The 19,168-nt window shown below is 33.3% G+C and overlaps 1 protein-coding gene across 1 annotated transcript in view; it reads left to right on the top strand.

The window, feature by feature from the left end:
* The window catches only part of AGPS (alkylglycerone phosphate synthase), a 133,780-nt gene that overhangs the window by 90,101 nt on the left and 24,511 nt on the right, over positions 1 to 19,168 (top strand). The window contains exons 13-18 of the mRNA XM_068967169.1: positions 1,863 to 1,939; positions 3,760 to 3,872; positions 10,981 to 11,050; positions 11,874 to 11,935; positions 15,283 to 15,372; positions 18,935 to 19,034. Coding sequence (XP_068823270.1) covers positions 1,863 to 1,939; positions 3,760 to 3,872; positions 10,981 to 11,050; positions 11,874 to 11,935; positions 15,283 to 15,372; positions 18,935 to 19,034 — 512 coding nt within the window. The remainder of the gene's footprint in view (positions 1 to 1,862; positions 1,940 to 3,759; positions 3,873 to 10,980; positions 11,051 to 11,873; positions 11,936 to 15,282; positions 15,373 to 18,934; positions 19,035 to 19,168) is intronic.

The following is a 19,168-nucleotide window of genomic DNA, read 5'->3' as shown; positions in this document are numbered from 1 at the left end:
AGAGCACTTCTTTGAAACAGGGATTTATTGAATCCTTTAAAACTATTTAACTAACACTGTAACAATAACAAAATTCACTAATCAAAACTGTCCAGCTAGTAAATTTAGCAACTAGTTCATTTATTTACATAAAATAGCTGGAATATATTTAGGATATAATTAATTTGATAGGCAAAATTAATTTAAGTAAAAGATAATATAATATCCTCTTAATTAATAGTAATACTTGGCCCACTTGAAAGTTAGTATTACTTTTATAATAATTATGCTTCAAAGCTATCATGTCAATTCATTGTTAGAGATATATGGGACTAATTCATATTAGTGTTAACGAATAGAAGTTATGCATGTAAGTTGCAGTGTGATAAGATGAGCATATACCCTTAAGGATTATCCTATACCAGAGTAGTAATGTTTGGAATCTTCATACATTATGTAAAGGTATGTGGACCAGAAGTCTTTTATGAGGAGGAGATACACATGCTCACACATTTATATATTTATTTCCAGTTGTTGTTAAAGTAGGATAAATTTCACTTGGGACACATTTTGTTGATATCATTTAAGTTTATACATGCTAGAAATGGTATCTTTTAAAAGTGCTGATTATACTAGAGAATATCTCTGGTAGGTTACAATAAAAGAAAAATCCCCAAACAAACCTCTTATGATCCAGTATCTCAAAAAGATTGCTAGGTTGATCTGTATCTAATCTGCCCTTCATTTTTTGTTTTTTGCTTTGTTCAATTACAGCATTAATATATAATTCTTAGCTTCTGGTTAAGACTTATGTTACTTGGTCTTTTATGTAATATAAATTCTTATTATAACATATAAGAATGTAATAAGTATTACAGGTTCAGACTCTCACTTTAAAAAAATTAGATGAATGGGAAAACAAAGATAGCAAGTGATAGCTTTTCCTCCAGAAATCTCTCTCCACCTCTCCCTCTTTTTTCCTTCAAAAAAGATAGTTTGTTGTTTACACTTATTTTAAAAGAAGGTATCCACACTTTAAAAATAAACAAAATCCCAGAATCTTAAAGCCTTTTTTAAAAAGTAAACTTTTAAATTGGAAATAATTTAAGATTTACTAGAGGCTTTAAAATTCTTTATAAAAATTTTATGTGAATGGTATGCCAAATTTTTCTGAATTGAGCTCATAGTGCCAAGGCCAGATGCGTGACTCTTAAATGTAACTGTCACGGGAGTTAAGAAGTTGCTACTTTGAAAACAATGAGAAAACAGTAAAAGACTTTCACTCGATTAAGCTCATTCCGGAGGCAACGATGTTCATTTAACAGACTCTGAGACACCATTTATGTTTTGGGGGGAATTTCAGCTCTCTGGGTGTAATTAAGGAAACAATTACTAGTTATATGCAAGAATTCTGGATGAATTAAGAATTAATTAGGAAACAACCTTAAACTTGGCACCGACTCCATATTTGGTTATAGTTCTGAATGGTTTCTGCATGATTGAAAAAAAACAAAAGTAGCACTAGCCACTATTGGGTGTTCCTAATGAAATAAAAATTAATGAAGTGATTTTACTATGTATAAACTATACCATTGAAAGATAAACTATTTGTAGTATTAAGTACATGTAGTATTTGAGTTTTAAAAAACCCAAGAAGGAATTTGGTAAACAAAAAGTTCTTTGTGACTTTTGAAGGAAATGACACAGATAAAAGATGTAGATCTCAATATCAATGTTGTATATATATCACAGGGAAATTTTAAAACCTCAAGTCATGAAAATGTTCACTTTCTTTTAGGATGCTAAGTTAAAGTAGCCTCTTGCTGTTATGAAAAACAGATTAATTTGCTATTAATTTAAAATATGAACTTTTTTCTTATTAGGTCATGCGCTTAAACCTCAGGTTTCCTCTATTTTTACATCATTTTTGGATGGATTAAAAAAGTTTTATATTACAAAGGTAAGGGTTTTTTTTAATGCTTAGGATATTGATTAATTTTGTTTCGTGCATTCTCTTCCTTGCACACACCTGTTATGCTTTTCCATGTTGCTGTGTGCATTTCATAATTGTTATTTTTTATGTTGTAATAAATATTTAATCAAGCAACTCAATTACACGTTCAATTTCAGGAAATATAAAATCTTTCTCAGATTTGAACTTTCTGAAAATAACATTGCATTGAATATTTTATGCATGCAGTGTTTTTTATAGTTTGAATTTTTTCCTTCACAGTAGACATCTAGAAGTGAAATAAAAGGAGCAGTTCTTTTAAACTTTTGACCAGTGGCAATGCACATGTGCCATTTTTTGGTTGCATCCTTGCACATGTGGAATTTTTTTCTTTTGTTTTAAATTTAGTAAATCCAGGGGGAAGATAGTACTTTATTTTAGTTGCTGTTTCTTGAAACTCCAGTGAAACTGACCATTTCCCTGTATTTCCTAGAAATAATTTCTTTTGTGAATTAGTTGAATGTGGTTATTTTGCTAGGGGTAGCAGATTTGTGGAGTTTTTGTTTAAGGGGGAGATGGCTTAATGCTTTGCTGTGTGTCTTTTGAATAATGAAATTATTAGATGCCTTTTTCCTAAATGTTATAATTAGTTTTTCCAGTCAGATGACTTCTTTTTAATAAGGTTTCTTTTTATTTTTTGGTGCAAAATTTTCTAATTTTTATCTTTCCTGTGATTGTTTAATGACTCTTAAGCTTAGAAAAAGCCTGCCTTCCTTCAGAATTATGATAAAGGCCATTTCCTTCTCTCTCTCACATTTTTATATTAGGAATTTTAAGAAATATTATCTTTATTAGTGTTTGAACTTATTTCAATTTTATGGTGTGAGATAATTAACCATCATCTCCTACTCCCTTGATTGTTAACTAGTTGTTATAACACCATTAACTAACCTGTCCCTGGTTTTCTTATGTTGGTTTGCCATGTCTAAGACATTTTATTACATACTTATCTAAGAAAATGACATTCTAATGTATTAGATTCTTTTTAATGAGTTTTTGTTCTTGAAAAATTAAGGGAATTTAATTTTGTAGATCTAATTTTCCCTCTTATTTTTCAGAATTTTCCTTGTTATCACCATTATCTACCTGTTCATAATCCTAGAAAAATTTTAGAAACTCTTCATAATTTTAGAAAGCTTAGTGATATTTTTTATTAAAATTGCAGCAGCAGCAGTTTATATATTAATTTATGCAAGGACTGATTTATAATACTTAGTTTATGTGCTTGAGAATGTATGCTTCTCTCACCTTTTTAGACGTGTTTTCCTAACAAAGTTATGTGTTTCCTGTTAAGATTATTCTTAGATATTTTGTATTTTTAATTGAAGATATAAGATCTCCTTTGAAAATATTACTTAGAAGTTATTGGTGGTATTTAAGGATGCTGTTGGTTTTTTACTTCCCTGCCACCAAATGTCCTCAATATAATAATACTTTATTATGTTCTATTATTTTGGTAGTTTTATTTGATTCTTTGGGACAGTTATAATTCTTGCAAGTTATTTCTTGTATTTCCTTACCAAAATATCGTTGTAATTGACACCTCGGCATACTTTGAAATGAAGCGGTTTTCCATAGTACTATTCTATTGTGATAACCTAAATAGGTACATTAAGCGTTCTTTTTGATTGACGTATAAAATTCCAAAGCTCAAATTTTGAAGAGCTGGTATGTTTGAGCTGAGATCAGAAGAAAAAAAGAGCAAAATGTATTTTGATTTATTGTTTTGTAGGCTGAAACTTATCAGTAATAATAACATTCTTTTGTAGTTTAAAGGATTTGATCCAAATCAGCTAAGTGTCGCTACATTACTGTTTGAGGGGGACCGTGAGAAGGTTCTTCAGCATGAAAAACAAGTGTATGACATCGCTGCAAAATTTGGGTATGGCTTTAAATTCATAATGCCAAGAGAAAGTTAAACTGAAATTCTGGTATCTCCAAGCAGTTGTTAATGTACTCTTTTAAATATTAAGTTTGTGTTCATAAATGACAGTCAACTTAAAATATTGTGTTGGTTTGTAGGAAGCTAAATTGGTATGTTGTTCTGACCATTCTAATCTTATACCTGACATAGTGAATCTTTTATTGTATTTTCTCAGTAATGATAATTTTATAACTGTTTGTTGTGCTAAGTGAAGTAGAAAAAAGCTCAGTCATGTTGCTATTTAGTGGTAATAGTATATGTATAAAACATGCTATGTTTTTAAAAGGAAATTGTGTTTAATCAAAACTGTTTGATAAATTATCTGTACTCCACCCCCTGTCACTTACTGTTTTGTGCTAGTATAAAGAAATAGAAAACATTTCACATTTATAACCAACTGAATAATGATTGGGTGGTTTCTGTCTGTCTGTTTGATGGATTATAAGATTGATGGATGAGAACTATAGTGAAAATGCCATTTATCAGGATTACATTTCCTTCCTTTCATTTTTAAGTACATAATAAACTGACAGTTTTCTGGATACCAGTCTTTTTTTTGTTCTTCCTAATTTCAGAGGTTGAAATATATCATATACATTATCTTTAATCTGGGTTCTATGTAAATATTTACTTTTATCCCCCCCTTTTTTTTTGCTGTTCTTTATGAGAACAAATGAACACGTAATTTGGAGCCATGTATCTTAGAATGCTCCGCTTTAATGTGCTTTCCTCATATATAATATTCAGTCCTTTGTCTTTAAGGTTTTCTGAACTTAGTATTAAAGTGTAGCGTTCTTAAGAGAAAAAGATATCGGGCTTAGTTTTTAGTGTACCTTTGAATTGTGCTTGATTATTGCAAAATTATCTTTTAGTTTTATTTTTGCCCTCTTCTAAAATTGGCTAGTGGAATTATACTTTTTTTAGGAAAAGCTGAAATTCATTAATCTTTCACTTTTTCTTCTCCTTAGTACTCTTTGGGAACTATTGATGTTTTAACCAAATTAGTTAAGAGTACTATAAAGACTCATTTAATGATTGGGTGACTTGGATATCAGGCTAATTCTGAAATTTTTTTTGTGAAATGTACATGTACATATTTTTTAGTTCTCAAGTTATGTTGAGTACGTATGCAATTTGATTTGAAAACTTTTTTTCTGAAAACTCATGATATTAGTGAGAAACAATTAAGAGTCAAATGAAAACCTTTTATATCTAAATCAAATATTATATATCTACTTAGCCTTAAATATTAGACATTGAAACTTTAAAAAAATTATTTCTTTATATATTTAAATATTTATTTGGGATTTCAAAAAATTCCCAGAGTCATTTGTAGGGAAATGGATGCTTTAATGTTTTACTCACTGTTTGTAAGGTTAAATTTGCTTCCGTTCACCTTGCTACTTCCCACCCCCACCTCTGTGCACACACACACAAATTGCACTTTGTAGAATCTATAATTCTAGTCTCAGTTCAGAGTAGCCAGCAAATCCTTACTAGTTACATGGCACATTTCCTGTTAGACTAGGTATAGGATGGTGACAAAAGACCTTTTTGTCCTCATGCACACATAATTTTTAGAGGGCATGACCTGCCTCTTGGGGCATCACCATTGATGTCTGGTATATACTAAATGCTTGATTAAATATTTGCTGGAAGGATTAATGAAACCAGAATACTTTATTTTCCCCTGCCATCTTTTATACTGCTTTATTTATGCCTGATTACTGTGTTGCCCTTAAAACAGTGTGTTTTAATCGTCAAGTATTTATCTAAACCGTTTTGTCAGTTTTATTTAATTTGAACTACCAGCTGTGGTGAACTGGCTTTCTATGTAATGCCAGTTTTGTTTTTCTCATATAACATCAGCCATTTACAAGTTAAAAGTAAGAGTGACTCTTAAGATGATTCAGCTCTCTTTAGATACTGATAGTGAGACCCAGAACTACTGATTTAATTCCAGCAATTTGTTTATACTGAAAAAAAATTTGTATCAAATTCATCCATTAAGAATAGATTATAGTAAATGAGATATCTACTTAAAGCAATGGTAAAGGGAGTGTGGTTTTTTCGTTACTATCATTTGTGACTTCTTAATTATCTTTTATAATTAGTTTTGTAGTATCCTTCCATCTGGTGCCCTTCATGTAGATGAAGTCTGTATTGAACAACTCTCTGCTATCTCTAGGCAGATGGCTTAGGGCTCTTCTGATTTTTTGATACTTTTATCTTCATGTGGTTTTCTAGAAGAAGTCCTGGTTTTTCCCTAGTTTTCTCTAGGCACTAGTTCTTTGTTTCAGCCACTGAAGATTCAAGGATATTTTTATTTAAGATGCTACCCTGCCAACTCCTATTTCTCAATCATTTCTCCTACATGATTAGCTGAAGGAAAGCATCACTAAGTTTCTCTCTAATGAAGTTTTCATAAGTTAGTTTAGCTTATGTATTTTATTTTGAATTCAGTTCAGTCGCTCAGTCGTGTCTGACTCTTAGTGACCCCATGAATCGCAGCACGCCAGGCCTCCCTGTCCATCACCAACTCCCGGAGTTCACTCAAACTCACGTCCATCAAGTCGGTGATGTCATCCAGCCATCTCATCCTCTGTCGTCCCCTTCTCTTCCTGCCCCCAATCCCTCCCAGCATCAGAGTCTTTTCCAATGAGTCAGCTCTTCGCATGAGGTGGCCAAAATATTGGAGTTTCACCTTTAGCATCAGTCCTTCCAAAGAACACCCAGGACTGATCTCCTTTAGAATGGACTGGTTGGATCTCCTTGCAGTCCAAGGGACTCTCAAGAGTCTTCTCCAATACCACAGTTCAAAACCATCAATTCTTTGGCACTCAGCTTTCTTCACAGTCCAACTCTCACATCCATACATGACCACTGGAAAAACCATAGCCTTGACTAGATGGACCTTTGTTGGCAAAGTAATGTCTCTACTTTTGAATATGCTATCTAGGTTGGTCATAACTTTCTTTCCAAGGAGTAAGCGTCTTTTAATTTCATGGCTGCAATCACCATCTGCAGTGATTTTGGAGCCCCCCAAAATAAAGTCTGACACTGTTTGAAATAGGGCATTGTTAATCTGTACTTTGTTTTCTGTTCTTTTGTTTTATCCGCTGTTTCCACCACAGTCGAGAACGTTTTTGTATATTATCTCAGTTTACCTTTTTGCCTTCCACTCCCACCCAAACACTGTTAAATACCTTTGAACACATATGATCCAACAGAATATAATAGCAAATGTTGAATAATCTTACTCTTGGTTGTTTATCCATGTTTGCTGGTAACATATTTTAAATTCTCTAAGAACTAAGCAGAATAAACATTGCCTGTCACCAACTGTGACAGATGTGTTGACATTTAGCATAGGTCTTAAGGTAATATATTACTATTTTTAAAGGGTTATACTTAAAGTGTTACTTTTAAAGTTCATGTTTGGGAACACATGTAAGAATTAAAGATTTTAAAATTAAAAAAATAAAAATAAAAAAATAAAAAATAAATAAAAATAAAGTGCTTAAGTTGTTTGATGTAATTTAACGTGAGTGATTAGGTTCACCAGATGGCTCTTTTATGTAAAAAAATTGTCTCACTCCTATTTCAATAGTCTTCCTAGTCCTTCTTCATGAAACAGCTTTAAATTTAAGAACCTTGTTAATTGATATTTAAAATTTGTGGTAGAGGAGTAAGAAGTAGGGGATGGATAACATAAAGCAGTTGAAATTAAGTATAGTTTTTTGAAATGGCTGCAAAAGTGGCAAGTTACAAACATTTAATCTAAGCCCTACTATGGTTTACATATTGTATCTTAAAGTAATTCTGGCTGGTAAGATACTCTATCTTATAGTAATTCTGAAAGCCTTTAAAAAAAAAAGAGAGCTTCCAAAAAGCTAAATTTGTAGGGAAACCTGTGATTCAGAAAAGCAAAGCCAGAGCAGCTTTTCTTTGCAAGGGTTTATGAATTTAGAATGGACATCTAGTTTTTTCCTGTTTTAGATTTTTTTTTTAAAAAAGCATATTTCTGTAGTTTGTTGTACTAGATTCCAAGTGAAACAGATGCTTTTTTCTCTTTGTCAGATTTAGAAGAGGATCTAAAGAAAAATAGCTTTGACCTGGGGCTGCAAAGTTGAACTCTTTCTCATCTTGATATATATGGATGCTATATTTTATATCAGTAGGCCAGATATTAAAATGATAGACAGGTCTGCTAAATGTTTATACCTGTTACTTCTCACCAAGTACTCAGAATGCAGCTTCTCAAAGATTCCGAGCAGTAGTCTCTTGCACCCTTTCCTAGTCTTCACTCTCCTTTGCATGAACTGTGTCTGTTTCTTCTATCAATAGGGTTTTTCCTCTCTCGGAGTCAGTGTCTGACTCCAGTTCATATCTACTTGAGGTATGGGTTCGTCTGTTGTTGTTTTTTGGTTTTTTTTTAATTTGTCATGATTTTATTAAATGTGTATACATTTTGAATATTGTTTATCCTGTTATTTTTCCCACAATTTTGATAACTTCATGATATTTTAAATATGCTCATTGTTTAAAAAATGAACAGAGAAAATTGCAGAGAAAAAGTAGTAATCACTTAAAAATCTGCTCTTTAATGGTCACCATCATTATCATTTCAATGAGTGAATTTCCAAGGAGCACTTAATCTTTCTCTTTGCCAGTGATTTTTGTTGCTGAAACTTATCATGTAGTAAGTTTATAAATGTATTGGTATCTACTTCTGTATTTCTTTTGATCCTGGTTACATATGCTGCACTGTTCAAGTGTTAGTTGCTCAGTCATGTCCGACTCTTTGTAACTCCACGGACTGTAGCCTGCCAAGGCTCCTCCATCTGTGGGGTTTTCCAGCCAAGAGTACTGGAGTTGGTTGCCATTTCCTTCTTTGGGTTCATCTGTTTTTTTCCAAGCACTTGCCACAGCAATTTTCTGACTAGTTTCCTTTTTGTTTTGGAACTTTATTTGACTCCTTACCCCAACCTAGTATCCATATGCATCTAAACCAGAACTGTCTTCTGTTTCTCCTTACTTTTCAATCTCAGCTGCTTGATGTAAATTGTTTTCCTTGCTCCTTAACATTCTATTAACAAACACCTCCCCTTCATTTCATTATACCCTGTTCCCGTGTAGTTCTAGACTAGAGGTGTTCCTATTAAGTCTTTACTACTCCTTCTGGATGATACTAATTTATGTGTATTCAGCTATAATACTGGCATATCTGATCTAGCCAATATGTCCTAGCTTAAAATTGCCTTACAGTATTTCCTCAGGAGAAGTGGGTTTAATCCCTAGGTTGGGAAGATCTCCTGGAGGCATATGTGCTTAATTGCTCAGTCATGTCGGACTCTTATGAACTCATGGACTGTAGCCCTCCAGGTTCCTCTGTCCATGGGATTCTCCAGGCAAGAATGCTGGAGTGGGTTGCCATTTCCTTCTCGAGGGGATCTTCCTGACCCAGGGGTCGAACCCAGGTCTCCTACATTGCAGGCAGATTCTTTACCATCTGAGCTACTACATAGGCGCTTTCATATCCCCTATATGGGATACCATCTGAGAATCCCATAGACAAATGAGCCAGGCAGGCTACAATCCATAGGGTCACAAAAGTCAGACTTGACTGAAGCTACTTAGCATGCATGCACGCATGCACATTTGTATAGAACAAAGGTACATATATGCATTGTATTATTTACTTACTGCCTACTGTCGATGTCAGGCAAAACATTGAAGGGGAGAAAGGATTTAACTGTAAGGCGTGAATTGAATTCATAAGAGAAATGAGAAGAGGCTCAAAACCTGAGTCTTAAGCAATACCTCGGTTAAGGGCTTAGCATCCTGAGACCAAGAAGGTGCAGTTAGTGTATTGAGGTGGAAGTTGCTTCAGTCGCATCTGACTCTTGGCAACCCCATGGACTGTGTGGCCCGCCAGGCTCCTCTGTCCATGGAATTCTCCAGGCAAGAATACTGGAATGGGTAGCCATTCCTTCTCCAGGGGATCTTCCCAACCCAGGGATCGAACCCAGGTCTCCTGCATTGCAGGTGGATTCTTGATCATCTGAGTCATCAGGGAATCTCCTAGTGTATTGAGAAGAGAGACATGGAAAGTTAACCCTCAGTCATGGCCCAAGAAGGCCGCAAGAAAAGATATTTTTCCATTCATTTTTATTGAGGGATTTTTAGTGGGTGCTTTGAGAATTTGGGGTAAGTTTTATTTAATTGACTAAAACTACTTAAATTTTAATTTCTGCCTAGTGGTGGAAAAGAGCAAAATCAAAGACTCTGTATTGAGGTAGTGGAAATCAGTCATTCCTAGTCTTTTAAAATTAGAATGACTTTTAAAAAATAGAATGCTTGGACTGAAATATACATTATATGGGATTAATTCTAACTAGATCACCAAATACATCCTCTATGTATAAAATTACTTTCCAGTTGAAATGGATATGTTCATACATTTGCTCTTATACCTATCTGTATGATGCTTCATAAATTTTAATATATCTGTATAAGTATGTTTTGTCTGTCTTTTAAATGATAAGTCCCATAAAGTAAACACCATGTTAATATTCCAGATGCTATATGCTCAAGTAGTCAAGAAACTTCTTGGTGTTAGAAGATAGTAGTCATTCATCGCGGATCTTTATATATGAATAAGACTATAATACATGAATATACAGGTTAGAATATGAGTAAAATAGGAGTATTTTAAGTATCTTGTCCTTGTGAAGATTATATAAGCTTATTTCTCATGGCTGAGTCTTTGTTCTTTTTACAGTCGGAATAGAATTGGTTGAGTTTATATCACTCAGGTTTACTAGTTTGGTGGCTATAAAAGTTTAAAATTAATTACCAAACTAAACATTAAAAATTCTTTTGTCCAAGCCTGTTCTCTTGATAGCACATTTATACCTTTATGATAAATGAGATTGAAATTAAAATGAGATGTAATCTGTGTTAATCTTATAAGCAGTTATCTTGAGGTATTGATCAGTTTGGTTAGTATTATTTATTTTTAATAGTTCATCTGAAATATATTCAGTTTGTTCTTTAATTACAGGGGATTGGCAGCTGGGGAAGATAATGGACAGAGAGGTTATTTGTTGACCTATGTCATTGCATACATTCGAGTAAGTTATCTCATATTTCCCTTGTCATTTTATGTTGCAAACAATACATTTTCTTATTTTAAGTGAATAAAATTTTCTTTATTTTCTTAAATTTTAACCTATTATAATTTAACATGAGTCTATGATTTTTCTACTTTATAAAGTTTTCTTTCATACCTTTGCCCTTCTGCGGTAGCTTAGACTCTTTCCAGTTTTGATATTAGAACAGAATTGTATTCTGGGTAAAAAATTTAGTATTATAAGTTACTTATTACATAAGCAATATATTTTACATGCTATAAAACATATTTTCCTAGCTGAGATGGGTCCAGATGTTTTCTCTATTTAGTCACTACAAAGAGAAACACTCTATTCTTGAGTTTATTTTTTAAGAAAAGTTGATTTGAAGAAGATATCTTTTCCTTTCTCTAATCCCCTCTGCCTGTGACTTCCCTATCTCCCTGCTCCTTTGTTCCTATTGATCACTTTTTGCTATTGGTCAATTCGCTATTTATTTAGGCCACTAAAATCTATCCTGCTAGTGTTCTCTGCATGCACACAGGCAGTTCCTGGGTAGAGACTGCATTCATTAGAGAAATATTAGGTGCAGGCACTCCACCTGGTGCCAAGGGCACAGAGGAAAACAAGACAAAGTTTCTGTCCTCCTGGAGGTTGTATCCCGGACTTGGGACCACTTGCCCATACTTTTTTGAGGTAGATTGTAAAGAGTCCAGAAGGTTAAATTAGAAACATGAAGTACTAACAGTGAACAAGAAATACTACTAATATTATGGACTTCTGCATCTGCTATAATTCCTTGATTTTTGTGTATATGTCTTAACAGGATTTGGGTTTGGAATACTATGTATTAGGAGAATCTTTTGAGACTTCTGCTCCTTGGGACAGGTAAAATGCAACAAAATGCCTGATATTATTAAAATATGCTGTACAAGTTGCTGAACTAATTTATCCTTGTGTGTGAATATGTAAACTTCTAAAAATTTGTAAAGAAGCATTGAAAGAAGGTAATCACTTTTATTTAAATTAGTGTCTTCATCAGAATGTCATATTTGCAAGCCATTTAAAAAAATTTTAGATTTGCCCATGCCCCATAGAAGGATGGTATTACTGAAACTTACATTTTAAAGAATTCTATTGAACATTAAATGTCATTGTGTGGTTTGACTTAGCTTCAATTTAAATTCTTAAATGGTTAATGTGCTTAAATGTTCTCTAGAAAGTCTCCCCAAAATACAACCTCCTATTGTACTATATTTAGCTTTTGATATTTGTATGTGTACTATTAAGCAAGATCTTAGCTTAAATTTAAGTGATTTCTGAAAGAAATCCAATTTTAAGAAACTGTATAATTTCTGTTTTAAAATTACATACATATATACATACAAATATTGGTTAGGGAAATATAGTAAAAGCTGATTAGGAAATGTGAAATGGTTTTATTAAAAACAGACCTGTGAGTTAACTCATTCAGTAATAGGAAATTCTTGAAATTGTTAGTACATTTTTATTCTAGATACATTTTACTTTTTCTTTATAAAATTTACTGTTTTAAACCTGTAATAAAGCATATAAGATCCAACAGATCCCACTGAACACACCTGTTAGGTATTACCTACCTTAACATCTTTGTTCGACCTTAGCCTCATTTTTTTTCCTCCCTCAGAAAACTTTTTACTTTTCCACATTGTCTTCATCTACTGTGAGTTTTGACTTCAGTGTATTGATGCTAATACTCCACGCACCATAAGATAGTAATCAAATTTAGAGTATCAGTCTGTTAAATTCATAGCATTCAGTTTTGGATGCTAAATTTTAATGGGGGAATAAATCTTATAAATAAAAAGAATTATCACCTCATCCACATCTGACACTTTTGAACAGCAGATATAGTTTGGGAGCTGTTCATAGTTGTTTCAGAGACCACTTTAGTCTTTAATAGTTTTCCTTACTGGGGAAAATGGGTTAGTGTAGTATTACTTCTTCAGTATTATGAATTTCCCTGTCATCAGTTCCTGCTAACTGATGATTTCCCTATTGTCTTTAAACTCTTCCAACTGTGGAAACTGATCATGCACTCTCTCTTCATTTTTCTTTATCCTTTCCTTGTATATTCTGACATATTCTTTTCAACTCACTGACTATTACCTGTTTTATACAGGGCTACCTACTTGATTAGTTTTCATTTAAAACAATATCTTCAGCTAAAGTATTAATAAATAAAACTAAGTGAAAGCAGCTATATTCCTGACTTAAAATTTACTTGTTACCATTTAGTAACTTGCTTTCTCTTAAACCTTTAGCTAGGTAAAGACCATATTTAGCAGCAAACCATGGGATCGGAGTCTGCAACCCTCACACATTAGATTGCTTGGCCTTTTCGTTCATAAATCTCTTAAGAGATTATTGGTCTTACTAGTTTTTATGTGTTCCTCTGTGGCCTTAGCACAGTGACTGCACCTGTTAGGTGCTCAGTGTATATTCTGTATAAAGTCCTGTGAATGAACTCTGGAATAGTGTAAGAATGTAGTCTATAAAAATAGCTGCTTAAGAGATCCAGGTTGGAGATTAGAAGATTTTAGAGATACCAGCTTGAGATTTGTGATTAAAACCAAAGGAGCAGATACACTTTCAGGTAAATGAATGAAGGAAAAAAGAAGGCCTGAGAAAGAACTCCAGGGAACCCCAACATTGAAGGGATACAAACAAAGGATTCATTTAGTCATCCAAATAAGAGTTAACAAAGGAAATTAAGGAATACAGTCTAGAAGATGTGGAGGAAAATCAGTGCTGTGAGAGAAGCCAGGGGAAATTTTTTTCAATGAAGAAATGGTCAGTAGTGTTAAATTAGCTAATAAGGTCAGGTAAGAATTTAAAAGTATACACAATTATGTTTACCTCATATATAGTGATTGGTCCAAATGAACTGTATTGACCTTTGCATGAGCTTTGTGAGAATTATACAAATAATTTCTAGAAAGTATTTTATTCAAGTAGTACATAAATTCCATTTTCTAGAGTCATAATAAAGAATTTATTACCTTTATAAATTTGTAATGCACATTAACTCCTATAGATACTAAGATTAAGCAGATTTTATTTATCTGCCTTAAGCAGAATAAAGCAGAATTTAACTTCAATGTTGTTTTGTAAAGTCAGAATTTATAGAATTTTTACACTATATTTATAAAACTGACATGCTAATAAAATACTACAACCTTTTTCATATTTATTTTATTTATTCTTCATTCTTATTGGAAGTATAGGTAACTTTTGGTCATCTTTTCTATTCTAAGGACCAAGGTTTAAAACACAGAATCATCATCAGTATGTAGCCACGATATTTATTGGAGAGTAAAATGCCTTATGTATACTTTGAGTCTTATTTTTCAGATGAAACAAAATATATGGTTATAAAAATATGTTACAACTCACATTAAAAAATAGAGTAATATTGTTAAATATTGCCAGTCTTCCCTCCCAACACATAGTTTGTATCCAGTAAGTCTTTGTTGAACTGGATTTTAGCCTAGTGCTTGAAAATAATCTGTTGAACATTTGGTATAGTAGTGTGATTACTAATGTAATTCTTTTCAAACTAAGGAAGACTTCTTAGACATGGGTATAGATTGTGTGTGTGTGAGGGGGGTGTTGTGCACATGCGTGTGCATGCACATGGTCAGTCATGTTAGACCCTTTGTGACCTCATGTACTGTAGCCCATCAGGCTCCTATGTCCATGGAATTTTCCAGGCAAGAATACTGGAGTGGGTTGCCATTTCCTCCTCTAGGGGATTTTCCCAGCCCAGGGATCGAACCCATGTCTCTTGCATTGGCAGGCAGATTCTTTACCACTAGCACCAATTGGGGTATTCCTATAACCCAGAATTGAATTATCATTAATATTTTCTTAGAACTTTTTAAAAAGTTTTTAAAATCTTACAGTTAAATTTATTTCAAAATTGGACTTTCCTTAGCATAGGAAAGTTATCTTCAGGAGACCTGAGTATACTCCTCTTACTTCTGTCTTTCCTGTGACAAAAAGGGCAAGGGCTTTGGTCCCTTAAATTTTTGAATGGAAGGCTCAGTTTGAATAATCATGACTTTTGTTCATTCTTGAAGGAATAAACGTAAAAGTTTAAGAGAATTTCTGACTTGAAGTATGCTGATAAACCAGTAAGTAGAATTTTTGAAACATGTGAAAACTTAATATTGAACTCCATTCTTGTTTTCTAGGGTTGTAGATCTCTGTAGAAATGTAAAAGAAAGAATAACAAGGGAATGCAAAGAGAAAGGTGTTCAGTTTGCTCCTCTTTCTACATGCAGGTGAGTTTTTTTGTTGTTCTTATACTTCTTATTCTGAAAAAACTTATTAAAATTAATGGAAAAGTGTAATTTGTGAGTGAGGAAAAGCTTCAGTCTGTTCCACTTAGCAGGCTTTCCTAAACTTCACTTGCCATGTTAGTGACTTAGTAGGACTGTGCAGCTAAACTAGGATTTTTACAGTGGTTCTAAGCCAACAAAAGTAGAACACCCTTCCACAAGTGAGCCTCCTGCCCTGTCTGGACAGCACCATGATAGAGAGTCAAATGTCTGAACTCCTGGACCTCTTCATTCACTGAAACTATAAATTTCATAGGTAGTCAAGAAACTGTAAATTACAAACATATTCAATATAGCTCTTTCTTTAGTAGAGAAAAAGCATTTTAACCACTTTGTCAGTTGTTGCTTAAATCATTGGATATGGAATATAGGAATGAGTGGAGCCAGAAGATCCAAATGAAGATTAACTCATTGCTTTCTAATAGATCTTTCTGTGATAAGGGAAATGTTCTATATCTGTCCTATCCAGTATGGTAGCCACAAGCCATATGTGGGCTGTTGAGCTGTTGCAGTGTGGCTGGTGTGACTGTGGACCTGAATTTTAAACTTCATTAATTCAAATAATTTAAATCTACAGTACCACATATGGCTAATGTCTTCCACATGGGACAGTTATGATCCATATTGGATCACAGTTAACTAATAATCTTGTCCTCTTAGTTAAATAGCAGCAGACCCAAAGGATGTTTTCTTGAGAAGGGGCACTTTGTGTCCAGTCTTTTGATACTAATTTTCTCTGTGAACTCACAGAATTAGAGGCCTGACTGTCTAGTCTGTCAAGCCACATATTTATAAAACTGAGAACAAATCGGACCCACTAATCCAAAAGTCATTTATTAATAGTAAAGCTTAAAGCATTTAAAGTAATAGGGTGTATTTTTGTCAAGTTGAGGATTTTTTATTCTTTTGTTATGTCAAGCCTCAGCTTAACAGATATCCTTTCTTCCTTCTTCTGCCCTTCTTCCCTGTTCAGCATCTCTCGAGATCTCCCTTTCCATTATGAGACTACCATTGTGATAAACTACTGCTTACACAAAGTGACTGGGAAGTAACATATTCTGTCTTTAGGACACCTTCTGTAACAACACTTAAATCTAGGTTCTTTAAATGGTACTCCTAAGGCCTAAGGATCTTCATTATGTATTGTACTGCAGGTGGATAGAATTGTTATATATATTCTGAATTGATCATTTGTCATTTATTATGTGGAGAAGGCAGTGGCTCCCCACTCCAGTACTCTTGCCTGGAAAATCCCATGGACAGAGGAGGCTGGTGGGCTGCAGTCCATAGGGTCACTAAGAGTCGGACACGACTGAGCAACTTCACTTTCACTTTTCACTTCCATGCATTGGAGAAGGAAATGGCAACCCACTCCAGTGTTCTTGCCTGGAGAATCCCAGGGATGGTGGGAGCCTGATGGGCTGCCGTCTGTGGGGTCGCACAGAGTCGGACATGACTGAAGCGACTTAGCAGCAGCAGCAGCATTTATTATGTGGCTGTTTTTTTAAGGATTTTCTGATAAAAGCATAATGCTTTAGCTTCTATAATTATCTTATAAAATCAAAGTTTAGAATGTGCAAAGTCTAAGTTAATTGAGTGTTTTGCTAAATAGGAGTTTTAGATATAGTTTTAATAGCACATACTTGATTAACATTTAAGTAGAGTTTAATTTTACTTGAGTTTGATTTGGGCTGATTAACAGTGGCGAAGGAGATTATTCTGTGTTGAGTGTAAATGCTTAAATGTGTGAGATGAACTTTTTAAATCATTTTTTAAAAAGCTATTCTGAAATTAATTTCAAATAGTTGTAGATTTCATTGAAATCAAAGATTCTGAGGAAAAGAATTCAGCTGTAGCAGGCATTTACTGATTTTACTTCATTTATGTCTTTTAAAAATTATTTTGTGAATTGGAATTCTAACCCTAAATTTTCTGAACAAATTTTGTGGGAAGAAATTACTAGCCAGTGGGTCTAACATAAGTACAGTACTTCGAAAAGTACATAGCGCACTTTTTTTTTAGAAATTAAAGAATAATATAACAACTTTGGCAACAACACTATCTCTGTTCAGATGATTTTGAAAGACATTAGTATTTAAGTGTCTTAAGTGAAAGAAGTGAGCTGTTAATACGTTTTATTTCTAAGTCATTTTCTGAAATGGTCCCAAATTAAGGTATTTCAAAAACTGTTGTCATTTCTACTTTGTTTGAGATACTGATCAATCAAGCTTTACTATAATTTTAGAAGCCTACCTCTCTATTGAAAACTGAATTGTGTAATATAGATGTTGGGTTTGTGGGAAGATGGCAGTGTTCTACTAATATTAATTATATTTTCTGTTTATTGATGTTGATGATTCTCATGTGAGTGATAACATATTTTCTAATTGCTGCAAACTCATTTCATTCTATATTCTTTAAACATGGTCATCTGTAGTGATAGTGCTCTTGTAGTTAACATAGTTCTCCAGTTTGTCTTAAACTTTGTAAATCTGGTACTTAAAATGTAAACATTCAAAAGATCTTTTTTATGGGTGTGAATTAACACTAGAAGAAAAACACAGCTGGCAAATTGACAGTAGCATTGTTAAACAGTACATTTCTTCTGTTCTCAGGCACCTAACATTTGGCCTAAAAGGCCATTAAAATTTTAGATTAGATTCTATTTGTATTGTGTAGTAAAAAAGAGTATTTCCTCTATATTTGCTCCTTCTGTTGAATTAAGTTCTTTGTGGGAACCTCTGTAAATTGCTTTCAGAGATCTGACTATGATTACCTTAGCTCCCTTTTAAATGCTTCACCTAATTGCATTTTCAAAGCCCAAATATATATCATGTATATGATTTATTAATCTAACATTCTTGATATCTTTTGCAAACACACATACAGCATCCTCACATATGGGACCTAGAGTATAAACCCTTCAGAGACACTGTCTTAAGGCTTTGTGTCATTCAGTTTGTTTTCAAAGTCAATACTAATTTATTAATGTGAACTTGGTGAAGATGCTGTATTTTACCCAATCATTTTTGGTATTTGAACATTTTTCTTGTTTTCTAGTTTTAAGTTCTCATATTTATTTCTCTTAACTTTGAGGAAGTTCAGAAGGCTTTTAAGGGATCACCAAGTTCCATGATGTCTGTTTTGGAGCTGTCTTTAACTGCAGTATACTTTGTAAAAAAAAAAACACAAAAATCCTTTCTGAGGAAGTGGAATTTTTGTTTATTTCAGGCCAATTGGAGAAATATGTACATCATCTTAAAATTTTAAAACTTTTTGGGATAATAGTATAGACTTACCAAAAAAGTTATGAAAATAGTACAGATAGTTCATCGGTATCCTTTATCTAGCAAATCTGTTTTCCTTCCATGGAATAGGAGGGTAGGTTAAGAATGAGGTTGTGGATTAAGCAAATCATTCAAACGATACTGCCTTTAAGTTTGTAGATACTGAATCTGATTTCACTCAAAGCCTTGTGGGGGATTTCTGTCTGTTTGTTTTTTAGGGTGACACAGACTTATGATGCAGGTGCATGTATCTATTTCTACTTTGCCTTTAACTACAGGGGAATCAGTGACCCACTGACTGTGTTTGAACAAACCGAGGTAATTTTGTGTACATGAATATAGCTGTTATATTCTTCTATTAATTTAAATAAACTTTACTGTCAACTTATGGATTTTAGTTTGACTCTCTTTAATAACTTGTGGTTTACCTTGGTGATAGCCCATAGAAATGA

This window comes from Capricornis sumatraensis, chromosome 3, assembly GCF_032405125.1.
Source record: "Capricornis sumatraensis isolate serow.1 chromosome 3, serow.2, whole genome shotgun sequence".
NCBI classification, from domain to species: Eukaryota; Metazoa; Chordata; class Mammalia; order Artiodactyla; family Bovidae; genus Capricornis; species Capricornis sumatraensis.
This window is presented reverse-complemented; position numbering and strand designations above follow the sequence as displayed.